Source organism: Balearica regulorum, chromosome 3 (assembly GCF_011004875.1).
Source record: "Balearica regulorum gibbericeps isolate bBalReg1 chromosome 3, bBalReg1.pri, whole genome shotgun sequence".
Lineage (NCBI taxonomy): Eukaryota > Metazoa > Chordata > Aves > Gruiformes > Gruidae > Balearica > Balearica regulorum.
The window spans coordinates 15,834,131-15,854,617 of NC_046186.1; the positions used below are offsets into that span (position 1 = coordinate 15,834,131).

The following is a 20,487-nucleotide window of genomic DNA, read 5'->3' on the forward strand; positions in this document are numbered from 1 at the left end:
TTTCCTTAACTTTCCCACTTCCCTGCCCTTTACTTTCACTGCCTCCGGTGTCACTTAGCAACATGCTGGGCAAGAGACTACTGATTTGATTCTATTTGTGGACCTAACTATTCATTTTCATAAAATGTTAAACTCCTGCAGACTTTAAGTGTCTCTTTTTCTTAGTTATATTTCACTTCAATTTTTCAATTAGTTAAAAACTGAAAGGGAGTTGCGAATGCAGAACAACTGACAGGTAACTGATGAGTCTCACCCACTGTTTCATTAAGAAACCAATCTAAAACTAGTTTTAACTTCAGCTAATTTCTGCTAGGTTTCTGAATCTGAAAAGAATCAATGTATTTGTGTAACCTTTGCTTTCTGATTGCTATAGAAAATTACCAACACATCCCATCTGTCTCTTGGGAAAAATTCTACATTTCTTACAAACTATTCAGGCAGTGAATGATGGGTTGATTTAATGTTGTACGCCTTGTGTGGGTTTCCTTCAGAAAATTAATTGGCTGTAGATAAGATGACAAAAAGTATTTCCCTAAAGTAGCCCATTTTTCCAGATCAAATTGGAATGTGCAGAACAGAAAACTGTAACAGTTTTGTCACCATTAGTCAAAACACCTCTGTCACAGAGGAACAGAATTGGCTCCAAAGAAATTAATAGCCTTGCCTCATAGTAAATTCACAAGCAGCTCTTTCAGAAGTTAAAAACAGAAAACCGTATTAATGTAAAATGTGACTGTCTGCCTATGAATGAGGGGAAAGGAAAGGAGAAAAAAAGAAAAAAGAGGAGAGGCGCCTGTGGATTAATATTATGTTATACATAATAATACATAAATATTCCAGAATTTAATTTTGCTATTTTTCTAAATGGGATCCCATGTCTCCCAATCTCAGAACCCCAGCACTTGCTGCAAGGTACAGTATTCATGCTTAAGACTGAAAAAAGAAAACTTTCTTTTTTTTTTTTAATTATAATAAGAGAGAGAATCAAATGCAAGATGTAAGAGCTAATTAAGCTCTGCAAGCTGGAATAACAGTATTGTTCATGTTGTATTAGATATTAGAAATGACATTTCAGGACAAGGATGTAAAATTAACTCACAAGCTGGTCAGAAGTGAGTCGAAGTGTTTTTTTGTAACTGATTCCAGACAATAACGAGAGATGACTTGAGTTGGTTTGTAATGACCCGAGGTTTTGTTTGGCAGCTCTAGGGTCTTCATCGCTTGAAGAAGACTCATCTTTTATTCTGGAACATTGCACACACAGAAAATGATGTTATTATGTCAGTAAATGCATCTCAGTATCCACTAAAAATGCATTAACAGTGAGTCACCAAATAAGTCATTGATTCTCTGCTCCTAAATACCGTCTCACAGGAGGTCATTCACATCATGGCTTTAAATATATCAATGAAGTGCTGAATTTTCATTCACATATGTTCCCCATTATTCATACTTGGATTGTTCTAGCCATTCACTTGTCTATAAGCTAGTTTTCATTACTTAAATTTAACGGATGTAAATTAATGTGCCATATCGACTCAAAAATTCTCATAGTGATAAAAAAATAATACCCATTAGATACTGTAACTACAAAAATTCCTCAGTTCTCAGAAGAAAGAGGTGTTTGTTAGACTGGCTTTCTCTTCCCTCCCTTCTCTCCCACCTCAAAAAATGTAGCAATTAATAAAAAAAAAATCCAGGTGATGGAAATTTTACTATAGTAACTCCTCCTCTTTCAATGAGCAACTTCAGATCATTGGGTTATTCTTTTCCAGGATTTGCAGGATTACCCCGTTCAGGATATGATGATGAAAAGTCATAAAACCTGAGCTCCTTTATACAATGCTGTTTAAATACACTTCAGTATAATTCCTGCTATAACCATTTTTTCAGAAATTCATTAAGGGTATTTTTCTTCAGAGAGAAAGTTTTCCTACAGTAAACAAATCTATCATCTTGGGCGAAAGGTAAAATATCCTTTCAGATCCTACAAATCTCATCTTTAAAACAAAAAGTATTTGGCCTCTTATTTCTATCACACCTGGATGTTGTTTGATGTTAGAAAGTCTTGACCCAATATCAAGGTACTACACGTCATGACTGGCGACATTTAAAAGTCTATCTTATCCTTTGTAACATCAGATCTCAAAAGCTTTACTCAACATCCCACTTGTCGCATTTTGCTTGCAAGTAATAAATTCTTAACGACGGATTTCTAAGGTCAGTTAAAATTTAAACAAAGAATGCCAATTACAGAACCTAGTCTGCTTGAAGTCTTAATCCCACTTTAAAGCTTATCTTTAAACACCCATGTAAGAAACAGACCTAAATGTCACTTGTCATCCTTAAAAGGAAAATTAACCTTTTTGATTTATTCTGTGGCGCGCTCAAACTCAGAGAGGCAACTGAGATAACGGCTAGTCTCCTACTGACTGAGGAATCCTCCTTCCAGCACGTTTGCCTGCACTGCAAACTGCTGACCTCCAGAAAGAATGACAGCTAATGCCTTTTTGTTTCATAAGTGTGATCCCTGAACTTAACTTAATGAGCATAAAGCATATTTGAATCTGGCCCCTTCCAGTTCTAAGTGCAGACAACACAAAGACAGGCTGTCTTTACAGTAAGATCTGTATGTCCAGGAAAGGGGCAAGGTAGGCGAGCTGTCCCTGGCTCACTCATGCCTCCAAAGCAAGTTAAAGCTCATCTTATGGAACCCTCCTGAAGGGGAGATTATGGCCATACAGCGTGATTAGTTTGGAGCACGAGAAGAAAGACTTCTGCAATCCTTCAAAGTAGTAATAGAAAGTCATGACTATTGCCTGCACAAAAAGCTCTGGAAAGTCTTAGGCCCCTGAACTTCTCAAAAAAATGCAGGAACAAATTAAGTTGTCAGGCCATAAACATAAGTAAATCAGAAATTTTAGCAACGAGGATCTGACAACAGCATGTGGTCATCTATGATGTTCCCTTGAAAACTCTAGGGAGATACATATAGCTTCAGAGAACTGCTCCAATTATTGTTTGTTTTCAAGGGGCTGGAACGTGTGTCACAGAGCTGCCAGCCAAACCACAGAAATGCCAGAGAGCACTCACAAGATCTGCAACCCTGCCATGGGTAGAACAATGAATAACAAAGTAAACATATTTTACTGATGAAGTATTTCTTTGTTCAAATATAAGAGGTAGCTTGCTTTCATTTTTAAATGGCAGCTCCTGCTCATTTCAGCTACAGATAATTTTGGGTTTACCTGTTTGCCATGCTCAGGTGTGAAGAGTCTTCTCCTGTAAGACCACTCCCACTCATACCTTGCTCTGGCTTTGTTTCCTGTAAAAATGCAAGCATAAATACGAAGCTGCACATCTCCTGTTGGGCAGGGAGCAAGTGTTTCTAGAAAAATATTTGAAAACCAAATTCTCTCTTATACAGACTTGGTAAAAATCAACAGCATGTTTGTTTTCTTTGCTTGCAAGCAAAGTAAAACTCCATGGTTTTCTTAAAGAATAAAGGCTGCACATAGAACTAAAAATTGCAAATATAAAACTCAGAAGAAGAATTAAGATTTAGTTTTGCATGGAAGAAGTAGAGAAATATCAGATTTCACATCTAGTACTGTTAAAGTTCTGGGGTCAATCCCATAACTACTTAGTTCATGCACCTTAAATAGCTAGATTTCACCTGAAAAAGCAAAGTATGACTCTAAAGAAGGGGAAAAAAAATACAATTACCTTTCATAGAATCATTAAAATCTTTAATCCAATAATACTTTCCAAACTGCTTTTACCTTGACTAGATGCTGAGCTCTATCAATTTCATCCCACAAGATTTTTAAATAGTGAATGATTTTATGAGGCATACAAACACCACCACCACCTTCCATTTCCATTTACAGCTGCCACAGCTCAAGAGATAACCAACTATTTCCACTCAGAGAAAAGTTCTAAAAAGCTTCAACAAACTGTAAAAAGCAAAATCTCACGTTCTGAAGCCCATAGCCATTGTACTGATCTGTGGGTATTTCATGCAAGGCTAAAAAAAGTTCATTGACTGAGGCACAACGATAAAAATGTATTACGAGTCATTTTCTCTCCTCTCAAGTACTAATGCTTCAGTAGTATAAATTAATATGAAGAGGTTTTATTAGCCAACTTTAAAGATTAAGTATGTCTAGACAGGAGATCAATATTTCATATAAAGTTTTGCTTTTTTTCACTGTTCTTTAATGTTCATCCATGGCTTTAAGACTGTTACCACAAACTTTTAATACTCAGAAAAGAAATTCAAAAATATTTTAAAACTAATATATAGTCAGTTTTCCATCTTAGGTTTTGCTGAATTTTGCAGCTCATACTGCTCATAAATACATCTGTTCTTCAAGTATCAAAAGAAAGCTGCAGAAAGGTAGTTCATCTGCACAAAAACTTTCAATTAGTGGCACACCTCTTTGATTCAAGGTTCCCAAAACCAGATTTAATCTATTAGATAATACTGCCTCAGGTTTGTGTAATGAAAATAAATGCAAAACCAAAAACGCTGCAGGCAAATGTTTCAGGTAAGGTCTGATCCAAAGCTTTCTGAAGTCAAAAGATGTCAGACTTTAGACACTGTTTAAACATCTTTCAATGTCTATATCCTCAGTCAAACTGAATACTGAGTTACACTCAGAAGCAAAGTTCTGAGGGATGGATACAGAGGTATCCAGCCTTCCCACTGCAACCGGAAGGAAACTTTGCTTGCTACTTAAACTTACCTCTTTAATGGTGCTGTTCCTCCCTCGCCATGAAAACCACCACCTTCCACCTTTTTTGGGCATCTTGTCCCTCATTATAGATTCCACAGTGGCCTGTGATAAATGGATGGTAACATAAAAAAAACCCCAAACAAAAGACAACCTGATATATGTAAATGAAAGGAAGTGCCAAACACACAATTTTAACTGATAATAAATAGAATAAAAGTAAACATACTGTCTGTGGACCATAAATTCTACTAAAGCAAAATCTAATGGTATCCAGAGCTGCTCTGAAGTAACTTAAGCATGAATACTTATGGTATTTTTAAAAGGAAAATGAAAAAGAGATAAAATTAAAGAAGAAAAAAAAAAGCATAAATAGGTATTAGTATAATGTCTAGAATGGAGAACCTACTTTTTTTAAGTTGAAGTTACTTAGTGCAAATTATATTTTAAAAAAAAAAGAAAAAAAAAATCACTTCCTGACGGAGCTCTCGTGCAAAACAGCAACAAACCCACGTACAAGATTATTCTCATTTAAAAATAACTACAAAGTTCATACTTTATCACCAGTTTGGAAAAAAAGCAAAGAAGTTACTAGCTTTCATGAGTTTAGTATGATGCTATGAATTTGACTGACAATTTTAGAACTGTTTTTTTAAAACCCTGGCTACTTTTCATTGGTTATATATACTAAACCTCAGTAAAGAAAAGTTTCTTTCAATACCCATAACGCCTGGAGCTTTATGCATTGTAACAAGGAGAGCTGAATTCTTCCACCCAGAGAGCAAGCAAATGATGAAAAGAGAAAATATTACAGTACAGGTGGCCACAGTATTTGGTACGCCCTAAAACAGCTTTGCCACTGGCTTTTTGAGATGATAGCCTCCATTGTAAGCAAAATCACAGAAATAAAACTGTGATGTTGACCAGTGATTTTTTTTTTTTAAATATATATAACTCTTAGCAGTTAAGAGAAAGGGTTGAGTTCAGCTAGTGTATGGGACAATGTGTCCCTTTTCTCAGTTTTTCCATAGGTTCTCTTCACTATATTACCTAAAGTATATGAGAAAAGAAAGGAATGACAGAGGAATAAAGTTGAGCAAGTAAGTTGAGAACTTTGTAAACAAAATAAGAAAAACAGGGAGCAGATGGAGCTACTGAGAATGGAATGTAACTGTTGAGAACAATGGCTACAATTTAAGGAGGTTCTCAAACATACAGACAACTTCAAGCAGATGTCCTATTCACTTTTAGTGAGATAATTCACATGCTTAAATTAGACAGGTCTTGAAGTATATTTGGCAGAACACGAGCAATTTTTTTTGTAAAACCTCACTTCATAAAGCCCATTTTGATAAAGTATCTTAGCATTTCAATTCCTTAGTTCCATTATTACAGCAAAGCAAAACTCTAATTAACAAGTCCTGAAGAAAACCAGTAGGATGACCGGTGGCATAAATGCGTAATTTTAGTTTTGCAGGTACAGTTCAGCCAAGTAAGCCTTCCCAATCATACAGACTGTTCCAACTATATATACTGGCTTCTCCACTAAATTAAAAATGCACTGTCTACAAAGTCATCAGCATTCAAAATACAAGTTAATCACTAAAAAAATAAACACACTGAAGTTCACACTCATAGAAGACTTTTCTTAACTGATAACCTAAACGAATAATGGTGTCACCACAATGCTGTTGAAAGAATTGCCATTTCCCTTAACTTAATGGCAAACATATTTCATACCAACTCTTTCCATTTACGCATCCTAGGCAAAACCCAAAGCATCTGGTTCAGGCATCAAAGTGTTTAATTAAAAACGCCATTAGCTTGCATTATCTTTATTGCCCCTGAAGACCCAACAGGCACCTCTCAAGGTCTGAGTCACTCTGTGGAAGTGCCCAACAAATACCAACTAGGATAACTATACACTATCTGTAAGCATTTGCATTCCGTGGGATGAGTCCCACCTTCGATGATTACTAGAATATTTCAGTAAAGCACAAAACGTCTGAGTCTGTGACATCCTTGAACTTCAAGCCAGGTTTACTGGGTGTTTGAGACTTTTAGAATCAATTTACTTTATATTGGGATGCTACAGTGCAGTTATGCATGATTGCATATATAGGTAATGTGGCACTAAAGCAGGAAGAACACAGTGGTAGGGAGTATTCTGGGCTTTGAATAAATTTTTATTCCAAATTCCTGGCAATAGAGATAGCATTTGAATTCACATAGATTAAACCCAGACACGTGAAGTGCTGCAAACGGCAGAAGGAAAATTTAGGTTCCAAAACTTATTAAATCCATAGCCAACCAGGATACAAATTAGTGCCAATGGTGATACTACTTTTTTATATACGTTTATAGTAATGCATATTTTTCTCCTGAGCATCTATGGGGAATCAGGTCACATGGAATTGAACTAAATTCATCAGTGCATTTAACATAAGCCAACATATAGCTGTCACATAATTATAGCTATCTGCCACCATCTACCTGGGTTGGTTATGAAAAAACACCAAGAAACAGAAAACTAGCAAGCTATAGGCCTTCCTCACCTAGCAGTTAAAGCTTATTCCCTGAGGTTAAAAGGTTTTCCTCCTTCAAAATATTTGTAATGACCTTAGCCTAGCAAATAAACACCATTCACAGACCCAATTTAGTCCTGCTTATTTAGCCCGTAGCATAAGCTTGATGGTACGTGTGGATAGATATTACCGATATGCAGATTCTTTTGTACAACAACCCTCTTCCCTGCCTTGATAAATGTCACAACTCTTCCTCCGACCAACCTTCATGTTCAATCTCACCTTTGGCAAAGGCTTCTGGAATGCCTGCATTGCCAGCAGAAGGGGACCAGCTGTCGTCCAGTTGTAGTACCTGGGCATGCAAGAGAGACGATTACTGCATTTTGTCACCCCAAGGTTCCAATTCACAATCTACCTAGTATTTATCGCCTGGCAGGTTAAAGCCACGAAATCTCTTTAGCACAGGTCAAACTCTGGCCTGCACCAGTAATAGCAGACCCATCTTATTCCACGTTACGTTCACAGGTATTTAGGGCATATACTTTCCAAGGTATGCAATAGAAGCCAAGTCCTGAAGTAGAAGCGGTATTTGCCGTACATTCCTCATGTCCTTGCTATACCTCACTATCACAACATGAGCTACATTTTTTACAAGCTTTCTTCACCGTTTTTCCAGCAAGGAACCATACAAAAGTTAGGGGCCATAGCCTGTAGGATGTCAAGCTTTTGCTATTATGTGCTGAACATGGCTCAAGTCTCGTTACAGACAGCAGGACAAATACAGTATTATCATCCATCTGGCTAGGGAAGCTGAAGCTCATCTGGCATTCAGAGAATGACAGCAAGATCCTCACTAAGTACTCCTCTCTTCCCAACATATCAGTAGGCAGGTAAACATAATCAAATTCAGGGAACTATGGCCAGGAAGCAGTAAGTGACTCGCCTCAGACCTCAGAGTGGGTCAAGTACAAGGCCATAACATATGTGATACAAACTATCACATAAGGACGCACTAGGCACATCAGATTTGTATAAGCGATGTCTATGACTAAGGGTAGCCTAACCTCTACGTGCAGCACAATGCCACAATCTCTCCTCTATTCTGTAACATTGCATGCCAGGTGCAAGGAGCTCTCAAGTTAAAAGACCCTCCAAAAAGCTGCATCTGGCATAGACCATAGTGCTGCACTGCTCCAGCAACATAAGCACATGAAATAATGTCTTAGCTTTGCAGAAATAGAAGTCTCGTACTCAGTGGGTGAAGTTTGACAAGTCTTGAGAAGCGATGCCTCCATAGAGGCATATTAGCAAAATATTCAGTATATACAGACCACCTGCTGGGTACAGAGTGCTTGCAAGCAGACTGCCATATCCTTGTAAATATTAATTATTGAAACTGGCTCAGGGCAAGCCTTAGCAAGTTCACATCCTATTTCATTCTTAGTCTGCAAATTGAGCGTGAACACTATTAGCATTTAATACTAGCTTCTTGAAATTCAAGTTGTGTCAGTTAGCTGTAACAGGTCATCTGAAACTGCTCTTTACTCTCAATTTAAAGCAGGAAAGGTAACTAGAGGAGCCTGAATTCACTAGAGAGTTGACTCTTTCTGGATCAATCTAAGCCATGAACATTCAAAACCTATTTTTCAGCCATGGTGAAACTGATCTAACACACCGAAGTGCCACAGAAGTGTTTTTGTTAAAACAGTAAAACATTTTTTTCCTGAAATATACTTACTTATTTCCAATCTTAACCACAAGGTTAGGGTCGTCAATGATACCAGGATTGTCCACGAACTGCTGATATGATACTGCATGTTCTAAGAATTCTTCTGTGGGGGAAAAAAACTACATCTGTAAAGCATGCATTTATAGATGCCTAGGATGGGACAACCTAAACCTCTTCGCATCTCTCAGATACGTAGGTTTCACATTCAGGGTCAGCCCTTCATTACTGGGGTGCTGAGATTAGCAGTAATACAGAAACAAGATGTTCAGAGACTCTCCGTCTCAGAAGATGCTGAGGCTTTCTTTGTTAGCTGCTGGGTGTCTTTCCTATTCAAAACACAAACTAAGTGAAAGCTCAGGGATGGAACTGTGAGGGAAGAAAATCAGGATTCTATGCAAGGCAAGGAAGTACTTGTGCCAGAAACTCAATGATCACTCGTAAGGCCTACAGAAAAGCGAAAATGTCTGTGAATAAATACCCCTTCCACTGGCTGTGATTCCTTTCACAAAACCTATATAATTTACAAGTGATTCAGATAACAATACAACTCCAGTAAATCACAGTATATTTGAAATGTTTTTATAACTAGCTTCTGACCAGCAATCAGTGTAGCATCAGGCTCATATGATTTTATGACACCATATTACTGCAGAAAGTGTAAGTCAACGTATTTATCTTCACATTATGCAGCTGGAAGTTTAAGGCACAGAGCATTGTAAATGATTTATCTAAAGTCACACAGGAAATTGGAGGTAGAGCAGGAACTCAGGTTAAAGTTTCCAACTCCCCCTCCTAGTGTCCTCATTTATAGACCACCTTTTTTATTCCTGACACCAACAGCTGTGAATTTCCTATGTATATACTGTACCAAGTGGCAAAAATACCATTAACACTATTGCGATGCAAAACATAGTACCGTCACAAAATAAAAATACCAATAAAATAATTTTAAAAAATTTAGTATATAATGGATTATTAAAATATGTTAAAAATCATAAGTCCTATATAAGTCTACTATTTTATGCATGAAAAAATCTAGGAAACATTACAGGGACAGTATTTATCTTCTCAACACGTTCTTGATTACAGCCACAGGAGGGCACTGCTTCCTCGGTCTAGGGTGCTAAAACTTGGCTGACACCACATGCCTGTAATTCAGAAAGTCATTCTGTACCTTTGGTTATTTCTTTGTTGTCAGTAAGGCCTCCGCAGAGAGAAATGGCAATGGAGGGCAAATCTCGAATTCCATCCGAGGTGCTTTCAACTCCACTGTCAACACCTGAGCTCCCGACAGACTGTGGAGACTGGCTAGCGGACCGCGGCCCCGTGTCATTCGTGTTCTTGCTTTGGACGTTATCCCCACTGGAAAAGAAAAATCAGGAATTCAGTCTGCATGTACTCATTTCCAAATTCGTTCCCTTCAACAAGCACCGTTTACATCTGACACACACTTAGGAAATAAAAGAAGGGGGGAAAAAAGAAAAAAAAAAAGAAAAAATAAATTTGCTTGGGTTTGCTGTAAAATTTAAACAAAAGTAATATATCTCTCACGTATCCTTAAATATTAGATTGCTTCTACTTTCTTGCCTAAACTAGGCATGTGCAATTATAGCTTCACTTATTTACAAGATACAGGAAAAATAAGACAATAAACTGTACAATTTTAGTAGACAAAATAATGCTACTATAAGAAGAGTTTATACTAGCAGGACTGCCCCCAAACACCCCCCAGGAACAAGAATAAACATATTAGCTTATTATTTAATTTATATTAATTATATAAACTGATAGCTAAACCCAAAACAAAGGACGTGTATGTTTCTGTATTTATGCCATGTGTATATAAATACTCTACATATAAACTACTAGGATTAATATTTTAAGAAACAAAAAAATCATTATAACCATTTAAAATCTGTGTATGGATGAGATCATTATTACAAAGTGCAGGGTCATCAAACTCTGCTTTCCATTCCAGATTTATATGAATGCATTTGAGAACGGAATTTTCAATCCAAAGTTTCTCTCCATATTACTAATTTTTCTCCATTTTATTGAAATGCTAATATTACAAGGGCTGAGTTAAAGCAAGCAGGAAAGAAAAATAAAATACGCAAGCTACTTTAGTTGTTGCTCAATGACTTTAGTCAAATGACTAGAGTATGATGTGGAAAGAGACTATAAATGTTATAAGAGGCTCTAATAAAGATTAGAACAAGTTGGAAATTGAATGTTCAGGGTGCAGTATTTTCATAAATAAATCAGTCATGCATCTTCCAAAAGTATTTTTTTTAACATTCAAATTTATAGGTGATCACTCACAGTAGAACAACATTAGAGCAATAATTTTGTGCTAATACTGTTAACAGTAAGATATGTTCTTCACAGTAATAAACAAGGACATGGGGATAAATATATCTCAAAGCCAATTGCTCTCCCAGGGCATGTGAGTAACACTCACGGACACCAGTGTACGTTACGTAACAATCCACAATCAATATATGATGCTTAATTGACCAAAATAGAAAATCAATTTCAAGCACACTTCTCAGGCTCAAATACAGAGCCTTCCAAAAGCTCTAATATTCCTCTCTAGAGAGTTTTATTTTCCTTCTGCCTTCACCTCTGCTTGGACTCTGAAAAAGAGGTCTTATCTGGTTGGCAATGAAGAGTTTGATCCAAATTTGCAAGGATACAAGAGCTCTTTAAATAGTAAAAATATAAGCAAAGGACTTATACTTCTTGGGGAAATAAAGTGCAGCAACTTCTGGATCCATGTCAGTGAGGTCATCTAAATAGACACCATCAGCACCAAGATGCCGGCTTCGTTTGTCTGTAAGGGACGGCACAAATAAGCCTATTAATGAGCATGGTCTGAGTAACAAGCCAGAACTGTTATTACTGTTTAACTATTCATTTTAAGATTGGGAAACCAGACAAGTTATAACAGTTTGTGAACTGTATTTGTATAAAATGGTACTGCCAAAAATTTCAGAACAAGTTGCTCATATATATTGTTCAGACTTTGAATACACAAAATGGGACAGCAGAGGACTAGTTGTGAGATATGCTGAAGCCTCCCTATCCCAGACACTGGGATTTATAAGTCAGTGGTCACTGTAGGAAAACAGGAAAGCTTTCCGAGTATTTGCATAGGCCTATTATCACAGGTAAGATAAAGCATGTAATCTCCGAAAACTAATCTTCAATCTCCCTGTACAAAAGGGAAATAACCACAACAGACTACACTATAGTCACTAATACACTGTAACTAGCTCGTTATGGAAACAACTCACTGTTTAGCACATACAAGTGATGTGTTGCGTGTGCACATGCAGGTGACAAGACAACCCTCCAGCTAGTCTTTCACTAGTACCAACACACAGAGTCATTGCTGTCCTGTTGTTGCTGCTATATCTAGACAAGTAACTGCTGTAAGGCCAAAACCTAATCTGGAATTCATTCTAAACCCCACGACTTCTTGCTGTCCCAATTTCCAACATGAAACATCAGAAAAGCAGTCAGAAAAAAAAAAAATCATGTAAAGACTGAATAGTAAACAGAGTAACACTGTCATTTTTGTCTTCAAAGACAGGAACGCATCAGAAAGTGGCTAAGAAACTTGTATGTTTACTGATTAAAAAGCAGCTGCACAGACTAGGCTTATATAGGACTTACATAATTACAGAATAATGAGAGATCTAAAACATAACTTTTGTAAGCAAATAAGTTTCCTGTGAAGACTGTAACACTTGCAATGAAATAGCATGGATATAGAGCCCAGAAACTGAGTAGAAAAGCACACAGTTATATTACACAAATTCAAGACGGGACCTGTACCACACAGAACTGAAATTGCTCATATGAAACAAAAGCACCTTGGTTTATGGCAAATCTGTTGTTTGTGCAAAAGACATATTACACTTTGTGCTAGAATAGAGAGGTTTCACAATTACTAGCGACACGTAACAACTCAAAGTAGTAAGAGCAGGTGAACCAGCAGGTCTACAGTGTGCTTGTACCAAAAAGTACGACCTCTGAATCTGTCAAATATGGATGAACAAGTTTTGCAGTCTTGCTCATATGCACAGAGCTGCCAAAAATCCCAGGCCAAGGGGAATCTTCTGTTTTACTACACAGCTCCTATAAGCAGCCTGCTGTACAGCTCAGGTTTTAAAGGTTCTTTCTAAAGCTTATTTCTTTCCAGATCCAAAAGTGCCTTCAGGGCACAGATTAATTTATATGACAATGAGGTGCTTTATCACCATAAAATTTAAAGACAAAAAAACATACATATAAAATTGCAGAATCAACAGTTTTACCTTTCTTTCTGGAGGGGGAATCTGTCTTGCCAGCTGGTTGGGCTGAGTAAGCTGCAGATTGTTTTATTTCTTCATTGGCAGGCAATGGTGGCACAGCTGCTCCTGGAGACTCTATCTCTGGCTTATTTGTCTCAGCTGGTAAAAGCTCACTTTCATCAGCAGTTGCTGCATCTGCTTGTTCAAGGGCAGGTAGAGGAGACACAGTGTTAAACTCCTCTATAGGAGAACTCTGGATGACCCGAAAGTGAGTGCTTTCAGAAGGATTTACATCCACCGCGCTGGGTTCCTTTGCTTTGAGCAAGGAACTGGCCTGTGAGGAAAAACAAAGATTGCTATAAAGAAATGTTCTTAAAAATGCAACAGCCAGACTTTAACCTGTTCTGTTCACTCCAGTGAGATCAGATTCTCAAGGTAACCAACTACAGCAGAAAGCCACCACTAACTCAGCTGGGGACTACAGTGTACAAAAGACCTCTCTGCTATGCATTTGCTTGTGTAAAATTCACCTGTATCTTGAGGCCAGGAAAGATTTGTTCTGCAATGTGCTCTACAGTCTCCATTTCTCACTCACATGCCTGGGAGCACATCACAGCTCCTGCCCTGCCCTCCTCCCCTCCTGTGTGAATCCTAGCTTTTCTTCAGAAGGTAACCCCAGCAAGCATGAGAAGGGAGTGCAGACTGGAGTCCTTACACAATCAGAGTGCTTTCCGGGACCAGGACGGGGTACGCTTTCATTCATCTATACCCCAGATTTAGATTTTAAATCACTTTATAGGAACAATTCCAGATCTTCTCTAAGTGTGGAACAGGAGGCATTCTTACAGAGGAGAGCTGAACTCCTGCAGCAGTAGCTGTATAGCTGCTATAACCTCACATCATAGCAAGCAAACTTACATGAAGATCAACAGCATTCAAAGCGTAACTCCCAGTTTGGGTATGGCCAGATCAACTCTGAACAGCTTGGCAAGGGACACAGACAGGGACTACAGAGGGGAAAAGCCTCCAGGAATGAGATTTGCAATACACACCAGGCTGCGTGACAGGGATAAAAATGAAACACCCAAATCTACTAACAGGAAACCTTAAATCCTAGACTGGAAATGCCAATTTGAAGCTCCCTGCCTGGACTCGTGCACTTAAATCAGTTCTCTATGTACAGAAAATAGCTCCCAATTTTCTTGTAATATACATGAGGAGGAGAATAATGCAGAGGTGATGGGACTGCTCATCTTTGGCCTACTAAAGAAGAGGCCAGAGCTCTTCTGAAGGAATTAAGAATTCTGGACTCCCATTCACGTGAATAAAAGATAAATTATAATAACATCACTATAATTCTGGTGCTACCACCAGAATGCAGAAATCTTCTTTCTGAGGAGGATACCCACTTCCCTGGCCTGCAAAACAGGAATTTAGTTTCTTTATACTCTTCCTGACCCCATCGCTCCTGCAGTTCTTTCTGCAGGGAATCCAACCTTCAGCAGAAGGTGCCAAACCCTGCACCATCCCTGCTCCATAGTTGCAGTATCCCACTGGACCCTGACCTTTATTTCTCACACCCTGAGGCAGGTGTACGCCCTAAGTCTCCCCTTTCCTGTACAAATATTCTGACTCTGTAGCGATCATAAGGAGCCGCCAGTACCCGACTGACCTGCTGTATACTCAGCTGCACATGGCTGCTGTGCAGCATAGGAGACAACGCTGTCGGCACACTACAGATCCTGCTATCTAACTGGGACAAACGGCTTCAGGGAGGAGACAGGCACCAAGCCAGTCGGCTCAGCCAAAAGAACAGCACACGTGGGCATTAGATAGACAGAACTGCAGGTGTTTTTGGATGCTTATGTACTTAAGCAACTGATTTTAATTTTTGTTAATCACATTGCTAACACCAAGTACCCAATTTCCATTTAAGACCATTTATGAATTTCAATGATTTACCAAAGGCCACTGAGTTTGATTTTATGTTATTTAAGCTTCTAATTTTTACAAGACTACATCTCAGATACTTCTTCATTTTCTACAGTATGTCATCAATGTTGATAACATCCACGGCACAAGGTACTTTCCTGTACCTCCTAAGGAGCAAGATGCAATTCTCTTACAGAAACCATTGCAATTTCATGCAAAAACAGGATCCGTTCCCTCTTTAGCAGTCTGTCTGTTAAAAGCACAATAGATATCTCTTAATAGATGCTAGCAGGAATTAAACAAATTATGTTGGATACCTTTGCAGCCTGTGGTAGCTCTCCCCATGCCCAGTGCATGTGGGGATTATTCTTCAGTCCGCTCCTCTCCATAGGTTTACTGACTAATTCTGAGTCACTTTGAGGAGTAGGAGGGCGTGAACCTGATGGGCTGAAGAGAAACAAACAAACAAAATATTACAAAATGAGAAGTAACCACAATGCACTAAGCACTTTGCAAACTGATACCCATTAACCCAAAGCATTGAAAACCTAAGTAATCATTAGCCAACTGAAAGTGTGAAAGCATGGAAAACCAGTTTAAACAGTTCAGGATGCTCTTAGACTGGCAGTCAGAGGTCCGATCCATTTTTTACTAAGTGCTGTCACAGAAGCAGGATTTGAGAAGCTGAAAGAGATGGAACAAGAGCACTGGACCTGCACATTTCAAGAGGATTTTTGTTTTTCTGTGTGGAAAAAAGAATGAGGATGGTACCAGCAGCAGTAGATGAACAGATGTTAGTATTGTTATAAAGCATGTGAAGCGTAGAAATTACTCACTCAAATCAACAAGACACTTTATCCTAAGTAAAAAATTGGTCTAAGGAATCCAGTTGATTACTTCCTTCTACTAACTTGTTCAGTTCTACCCGTGGATGCATGTTTATAGGGAAACCAGTAGGAGAGCTATACAGAGAATTTGAGCCCTTACAGTTCAAAAATATTTAACTGTTTGCTTTGCTGATGTGTTGGTTTTGCGTGGCAAGGTTTTGGTAGCGGGGGGGCTACAGGGGTGGCTTCTGTGAGAAGCTGCTAGAAGCTTCCCCTGTGTCTGATAGAGCCAATGCCAGCCAGCTCCAAGACGGACCCGCCGCTGGCCAAGGCCAAGCCAATCAGCGCCTCTGTGATAACATATTTAAGAAAGAGAAAAACAGTTAGAGAGCGCTTTTGCAGCCAGAGAGAGGAGGGAGAAGATGTAAGAACATCTGCAGACACCAAGGTCAGTGAAGAAGGAGGGGGAGGAGGTGCTCCAGGCGCCGGAGCAAGATTCCCATGCAGCCCGTGGTGAAGACCATGGTGAAGCAGGCTGTCCCCCTGCAGCCCATGGAGGGAGGATGAGGGGGTGTAGAGATTCCACCTGCAGCCCGTGGAGGACCCCACGCCAGAGCAGGTGGAGGCACCTGAAGGAGGCTGCGACCCCGTGGGAAGCCCACGCTGGAGCAAACTCCTGGCAGGACCTGTGGATCCGTGGAGAGAGGAGCCCACGCCAGAGCAGGTTTGCTGGCAGGACTTGTGACCCCGTGGGGGACCCACGCTGGAGCAGTCTGCTCCTGAAGGTCTGCACCCCGTGGAGGAGACTCACGTTGGAGAAGGCCGTGAAGGACTGTCTCCCGTGAGAGGGACCCCACGCTGGAGCGGGGGAACAATGAGTCCTCCCCCTGAGGAGGAAGAAGCGGCAGAAACACCGTGTGATGAACTGACCGTAACCCCCACTCCCCGTCCCCCTGTGCCGCTGGGGGGGGCGGAGGTTGAAGCCGGGAGTGAAGTTGAGCCCGGGAAGATGGGAGGGGTGGGGGGAGGTGTTTTTAAGATTTGGCTTTATTTCTCATTCCTCTACTCTGTTTTGCTTAGTAATAAATAAGATGAATTCCCTCTCTAAGTTCGGTCTGGTTTGCTCGTGATGATAATTAGAGAATGATCTCTCCCTGTCCTTATCTCGACCCGTAAGTTTTTTTTTTTCATTGTACCTTTTCTCCCCTGTCTAATGAAAGAGGGGAGTGATAGAGCGGCTCTGGTGCGCACCTGGCCCTCAGCCAGGGTCAACCCACCACAGCTGACTACTCAATATATTTAATAATCAATTAGTAAATTATCAGTTTGTAGCATACTTTTAATGTGGTGAAGTCAATAATGTGTCAAGTCAGTCATTAATAAATAATGATTCACTGATTTCAAGGACAAAAGGGAAAATTCTGATTATCTACTCTGCCTATTTGCATAACATAAGTCATACAATTTCACCCAGAACCCCCTGAACAAAGCCCATTATTTTTTGTCTGAGCCATAGCATGTCTTTGGTATACTCGTGCAATCCTGATTTGAAAACTACAAGCAACAAAAGAACCCACAACATTCCTAAATCAAAGTTCCAAACTGAGTTACCTTCACTCGCAAAAACAAAAGTCTTCCCATGTTTAGTATAAATTCTTCATGTTTGATTTATTCTGTACTTTCCTCTGGATAAACTGAATATCCAAACCAGTTTTGCTCTTTCATTGTAAGACAGTTTTGTAGAGCTAGCTGCTAGGGAATTCATTGGTCACAAGAAAATAATTACTTCACACTAACACAAAGCAGCTTTTAAATATCTATGAATTACACATCTGAAAAAATAGCAACCTAATTATCTCCATTATTCCTTGTTTTCATCTATGTTGCAGTAAGATGTACCTTGAATATGGACAAATGCTATGACTTTTTAGCTACAGATAGTTACATTATCTAACTAAACTACAAAATTTATAAGCAATACCACTGTGGAAGATCTTTTTTGGTCCTAAGTTTTTATTAGTCCTTAGCATATAACCTACCATTTGACAGCTGAAGGAATCGATACAACATGATTTGGTGGGTGTTGGTCTCTTCTCCCAAGTCACAAATGATGAGATGAGAGCAAATGGCCTCAAGTTGTGCCAGGGGAGGTTTAGATTGAATATTGGGAAACATTTATTCACCAAAAGGGTTGTCAGTCACTGGAACAGGCTGCCCGGGGAAGTGGTTGAGTCACCATCCCTGGAGGTATTTAAAAGATGTGTAGCTGTGGTGCTTAGGGACATGGTTTAGTGGTGCACTTGGCAGTGTTAGGTTAATGGTTGGACTTGATGATCTTAAAGGTCTTTTCCAACCAAAATGATTCTGTGATTTAAAAACTATTTTCAAGCTCTAAAGATTCAAGAAATGCCTGATGGGTTTTTCAGCAACTTCTACATCTCCCACTGACAAGTTTTAAGGATTTGCAGTATTTTCCATGCATCCAGGGCCCACTGAAACCTTGGAAATCAGGAGCCTGGGCACTTCAGAAAATCTCAGCAGGTAGTAAAGGTTCTAATCCTGCTTTAAGCCCAAAACATCTAGATTTAAGTAAGTGTTGTCACTGCATGAGAATCTGTGTACTACACACATTTTAACCTTAAAAATACCTACCATTTACTTAGAAAAATCTCCAGTCTGGGCTTTGGGGTATATTCAGCCCAGGTTCACTTCCAGTCTGGGCTTTGGGGTATATTCAGCCCAGGTTCACTTACCCAGCCAGGCGACCTGAGAGAATACAGGCATTGTTTCAGTTTGGGCTAGAACCTCTGTATTTTGCAGTAAGAACACTGATGGGGGTGGGAGGTGGCGTGTGGAAGGGTGGAACCTTGCCTTTTCCATAATTTTCCCTGAAAATACAGTTCCCTTGTACACAACTGAGTGGGGAAGAAGTCCAGACTGTTACTTAGCGCCAAGAACCATGATGTATATTGCCAGACACACACATGCAAGTGCCAGAAATATGGCACTTGCATATGTGTGTATGTTAAAACAGGCAGAGTTTTGCTTTGAGAAGGCTCTTGCTGCAAAAGGCTGCCCACTGATCGATGCATGCATCTGGGTTATTGGTATAACCATGGTAAGTTAGGAACACAGTGAGCATCCAACCCCCAAAATATTACCCACTCTCCCAAAACAAAGTACACACTATCTACTGAACTTTCAACATATGTACAATGGAGACATCTTAATTCTCATTCTATAAATATTACTTTTCTATACAATAAAATATAAAGACTTAGTAGTAACAAAATATTAGATCTTCAGAATTCTTTTCAGTTGATTTCTCTTTGTAGATTAGTGTACAAATGCTAATACAATCTCAGGGTAGACCAGAATTATCATTGCAATATCATCTTAATTTAAAAGGCCCAAGACCAAAACTAGACTGCAAACATTCAAGACAAACGGGGTAAATTATTTTGTTTGTATAAAAGGATACTAAAGCATTCTCCTTCCTTATATCAGCTGGAACATAAGCTGGAATTTTCTGTGCCACCCACAAACATTAATACAGGGTTGGTGGCCTCCTGATGAGAGCTGGTTTTCCATTACAGAGAAATACCTTTACTTTTTTCTTTGTACACCATATTGTTGTTACATCCAATAGCTACTCTCTCCAACTAATATCTTTCTGGAACAGCAACAATAATCTCTGTAGTTTACGGACGCAGATGGCAACTATGCCTACTACAGTCCTGTTTGTATACTTCCTGTTTGTATAGTTCTGCTTCCATATGTAATGACAGATGCCATCTCCTCTACCCGCACGGGGACTCTATTCACTTCATACTATTGCCACCAAAGTAAAATGAGACTCAAGACTAATAAAGCTTGCAATCACATTCCTTTCATTGATTTTTTTTAGCTCAGTTAGGTCAAATTAAATCCTGAATTAATGTTATGCTTGCTCTAGGAGTCAGTAAGGCTGAATGCCAAGACAGCATAGGATTTGTAACTCAGTGACAGTATCCCGCAAATGCATCCATGGATCAGACTCAAAATGAGTTCTTTACTCCTTACACCACCAAGACATTTGTCTTGGGCTGAACTATGCATTGCAATTCCCCTGTCCTTAAGTTAGGCACTGACTCAGCCTAGCTGAAATTCTCTTGCCTTACATAGATTGCTGAGATATTGCAGATCAGACTAGAGCCACCCATCCTGTCAACACTGCACAAGAAGGAAGGGAAACTTCAGTTCAGTCATTTAGATCAGCATGTCTGATTCACATGCCATAAATGCTGAGTATTTGTGTTACAGTCCTATGTATTCCTTAACAGCTATTTCTTATTTCACCCAGAGGAAAACAGTTGCAGACACAGAGAGGGCCTTACTCAAGTTATCAGAGCACTTTAGCTGTATATCTAGACTGCAGGGCAGGTGAACTCCAGAGCAAAG

General features: G+C 39.2%; 1 protein-coding gene across 11 annotated transcripts in view; it reads right to left on the reverse strand.

The window, feature by feature from the left end:
* LPIN1 (lipin 1) overlaps positions 1–20,487 on the reverse strand; it is an 88,362-nt gene that overhangs the window by 14,967 nt on the left and 52,908 nt on the right. For all 11 annotated transcript variants that reach the window (XR_012834994.1, XR_012834995.1, XR_012834996.1 and 8 more), the window contains 9 exons: positions 15,538–15,667; positions 13,313–13,622; positions 11,730–11,823; positions 10,165–10,352; positions 9,000–9,093; positions 7,544–7,613; positions 4,749–4,841; positions 3,249–3,325; positions 1,100–1,244 (listed from right to left, as the gene is read on the reverse strand). Coding sequence is in view for 7 of the 11 variants with exons in the window: in XM_075750600.1 (XP_075606715.1) it covers positions 1,100–1,244; positions 3,249–3,325; positions 4,749–4,841; positions 7,544–7,613; positions 9,000–9,093; positions 10,165–10,352; positions 11,730–11,823; positions 13,313–13,622; positions 15,538–15,667 (1,201 nt within the window). In the remaining 4 variants the exon portion in view is untranslated. The remainder of the gene's footprint in view (positions 1–1,099; positions 1,245–3,248; positions 3,326–4,748; positions 4,842–7,543; positions 7,614–8,999; positions 9,094–10,164; positions 10,353–11,729; positions 11,824–13,312; positions 13,623–15,537; positions 15,668–20,487) is intronic.